The 3,604-nt window shown below is 63.4% G+C and overlaps 1 protein-coding gene across 1 annotated transcript in view; it reads right to left on the minus strand.

Annotated features, from left to right (window-relative positions):
* Positions 1–3,051: 3,051 nt before the first annotated feature.
* EMIHUDRAFT_243177 (hypothetical protein) overlaps positions 3,052–3,604 on the minus strand; it is a gene marked incomplete at both ends in the record, with an annotated part of 4,303 nt that continues 3,750 nt past the window's right edge. Inside the window, one exon of the mRNA XM_005771546.1 lies at positions 3,052–3,352. Within this exon, the coding sequence (XP_005771603.1) occupies positions 3,052–3,352 (301 nt within the window). The remainder of the gene's footprint in view (positions 3,353–3,604) is intronic.

Genomic DNA, 3,604 nt, shown 5'->3' on the forward strand with positions numbered 1-3,604 from the left:
CTTGGCGCCTGTTGTTTCCAATCCATGACAAGGACACGACGGTGGGGGCGATGTCGCGCATCGCCCTCGCTCAACTCTCCATCTGCCCACCTAGCACCTTTTGTGTATGGCCGGCTCTTGGGGCAGTGGAGGGGGTGCTCACTGGCGTTGGGGGTGGGCACAGTATTGCACTTGAGCCAGGCAAGCGGGCCGCCGCTGCACTTGGAGAAGGGCATCTGCATGTGCACGCACTCCACGGTTCAAACGCCAGTATATTGTCAATCAAGCGCATCAAAGAGGCACAAATGTCGCCACAGCAAATTGGCCAATTCCTGGTTGAGCACTAGTAGTATGTTGTTGACACGGTGGCGGTGGCTCTACCCGGCTCCGGGGAGCATCGTGAGGTCAGCTTGCGCCTCGTTCTAACAGGCATGGGAGCCGTGCCTTGCGATGCGGGACCGCTCCGGCGGTGGTGGCAGCTCCTCCGCCGCCGCATCGCGGTGGCGCGCCTCGTGCGGCGGCGCCCCGCCGAGCCGCAGCAAATAGTGCCACTTTCGTAGAATAGTGCTTGCGTGTTGGCTGTTGCGTCGTTAAGTGGCGAGACCTCGGCACCTCGCGCGAGCGTGCGCGCGCCGCAGGAGAGCGGTGGCCGGTGGGGGCCGGATACTCTTACATGCTATCGGATAGGCCGATGACTTTTAAAGGACTTGTCCTTTACAAAAGGACACCTTGATCTCGCGTTTTCGCTCCCATTGAGCTCTCTGCAAGCCTCTCCTGGGCATTGAGGTATGCTACCATGTCCACCTGACAGCCTCCAGGCGGCGGGGTCACGACCCAGCCCAAGCAACACATTCAAAACCGACCCGGAGACGTACCCGCAACCGCTTGTCCTTTACGCCCGCTAGTCCTCATCACTGTCTACAATCACCTGCCGCTTGCGTAGGGGGGGGGGCTGCAGCCTGGGAGGAGGGCGCTGCAGGCCGCTTGGCACCTTTGGACACGCGCCCAAGCACTCCCTTCACCGTCTTCTTCACTATGAGCCCGCCCGGTTTTGAGCGTGCGTCCCAGTCGCTGCAGCGGCTCTGTCAGCGGACCAATCTTGCGGTAGCGGCGATCAACTGCTGCTGCTTGGCGTTGCGCCTTCGGGGAAGGATGTGGTCCTCCTCTGTCAGCTGGCTGTTGGTGGTGAAGATGCGTGGCATGTACTGCGGGAGGGTGCCATTGTTGTAGCGAGCGGCATTTGATGCGCTCGCTTGGCGGTGAGCTGGCTCAGCACGTCTTCATTCGAGAGCTCGCCGCGGCCGAGTGCGGCGTACGTCAGGTGGTAGTTGCGGGCGGGTTGATGACGCTCACGTCGGCCGGGGCACCACCCACTAGCTGCATGATCACCGGCTGGTCACTGATCACCGATCACCGGCCTTTGGAGAGTTTTCTAGGAGTTACTTATTCAGACGGTGATCGGTGATCAAGTTTCGGCGGCACGTAACGTCCAAAACAAGGCCACGACTGTCGTCCCCCGGCACCACCGGGCACGGGGAAGTCGCGAAGGGCAAGTGGAGTGCGGGAGGTACGACTGGGCCGGCGAGCGGGGGCGCGCGTGGCGCCCTTCATGAACCTGTCCTTTTAGTTAGGACAAAAATCTTTTTAAAAGGACACATGGGGCTATCCGCTATGTAAACTCTTCGTGTTTCTAGGGTACCGAGGCTCACACGCCCCCCTTGGCGCCTGTTGTTTCCTGCCAAAACCAGCGAGATCTCGGCCCGCCGTTCTCCGCTCGCGCCGGCCGCCCCCCTCCCGGGCCATAGCCACTGCCGGCAACCCCCCCCCCCCTCCCCCACCTGTCCCCATGTCCTAGCCTCGCCACCACGCGCGCCCCGCTACAGGCGTGTGCCGCACGGACGACCAGAACAAGGGCAACTTTGACGAGCTTTGGGGTATCGAGCTCGGGCTATTGGGGTGCCACGACATGTGTCGCTTCAGCCGGGGTTGCACCGGGGCCCCCCCCCCCCTGCCCCCCCCCCCACACACACACCCGCCCCCCCACCTCAGCTCCTTCCTCTTGGTCGCAGCACACCGCGCTTTGGCCCGCGCACAGGGTTCGAGTACGCCGTCGAAGGCAAGGCGTCCCGCTGCAAGCTCTTCAAGGGCCCCATCCTCTCGACGCTGCCCGTCGGCGGCGCGCGCTGCTACAAGAAGGCGTCCAAGACGGAGCTCGGGCCGCACAAAAAGCGGCTCTAGGAGGGGGGGCGTCGGACGGCGTCCCAATCCTAGGGGGCGCCCTGCGGTGCTTTCGAGGAGGCCGATCGATGCGCGGCCCCGTTACCCTCGAGGCCGATCGGTAGGCCGACGCGGACCGTAGCGCTAAGTGGTGGTATGAAGCCCCATGTACGACACCGCCGCACGCCGGCGACACAGCTCCAGCTGTCGAACTGACCCGCAGCTCCTCTCAGAGCGGGAACTGTGACAAAAGTTGACTGAGGCGGTTGTCAGGAATCATCTTACGGATCACATGGTGGCTCTCTCATGACGGGAGACCGCCCGGGACCAGCGACCACTCCTCTCTCCTGGGTGGCACTGCCACCGGTGTCGCTCGACGTCCTGTCGACAGCGTGCCGACAGCGACACAGACCATGTGGGACGCGTCGAGTATCGACCTCTACTGCTTACCCAGCCTTCGAGTGTATCCTTGGACCTTGCTGTGGTCCCACACCCAGACCCACTCGGCCACTGGTGTCCATCTCAGAGACCGCAGGAGGTCATGAGGGTCGATGGGAGTGCCAACCCCACGATGCCTAAAGACCCAGCCCAGTAATCAGTCTGTATGCTCTGTCCAGTGAGCAGTGTCCTCTCCCGCCGGACCCGCCGCGCTCCCCCCCAACGGCGGCGTCCTAATCTAAAATCCGAGGATCGGGGGGCGATCGCACCTTCGGCTTCGCACCACCACTTGTGTTTATTTTTTCTCAGCATCTCAGCAACATGCTTTTTTTCTGAGACCAACTTCCAATCGCCCTTCCCCGCGCTCCGCGCCCTCAATACAGCCAGGCCCAGGGCGCAGCGACTACGCCCTCACCCTCACGCGTCCTCCACGGGCCCGTCGCCGATGGTGAGCCCCGTCTCTCGCTCGTAGTCGGCGTGGCTCGCGCTCGGCACCGTCCACTCGCCCTGCACCAGCCACGCGCACCGCTGCACCCGCTGCTGGATCGGCTTCATGTTGTCGGCCGGGAAGTGCGAGAAGCGCCCCTTTGCGACCGGGCAGCGGTACAGCCACGCGATGAGCCGCGCGAGCGCGCGGCGCACCCGCGGGCTGTGCCGGAACCCCCACGAGGTCTGCAGCGTGTCGAGGAAGAGGCGCGGCGAGTTGGAGGGCCGGCGCCTGCGGGGCGGAGTCGGGAGCGGCCGTGTGTGTGTGTGTGTGTGTGTGTGTGTGTGTGTGTGTGCGTGCGTGTGCGTGTGTGCGTGTGTGCGTGTGTGTGTATGTGTGTGTGTGTGTGTGTGTGTGTGTGTGTGTGTGCGTGCGTGTGTGTGCGTGTGTGCGTGCGTGCGTGCGTGCGTGCGTGCGTGCGTGTGTGTGTGTGTGTGTGTGTGTGTGTCTGTGTGTGTCCATGTCTGTGTGTGTATGGGGGAT

This window comes from Emiliania huxleyi, assembly GCF_000372725.1.
Source record: "Emiliania huxleyi CCMP1516 unplaced genomic scaffold EMIHUscaffold_380, whole genome shotgun sequence".
NCBI classification, from domain to species: Eukaryota; Haptophyta; order Isochrysidales; family Noelaerhabdaceae; genus Emiliania; species Emiliania huxleyi.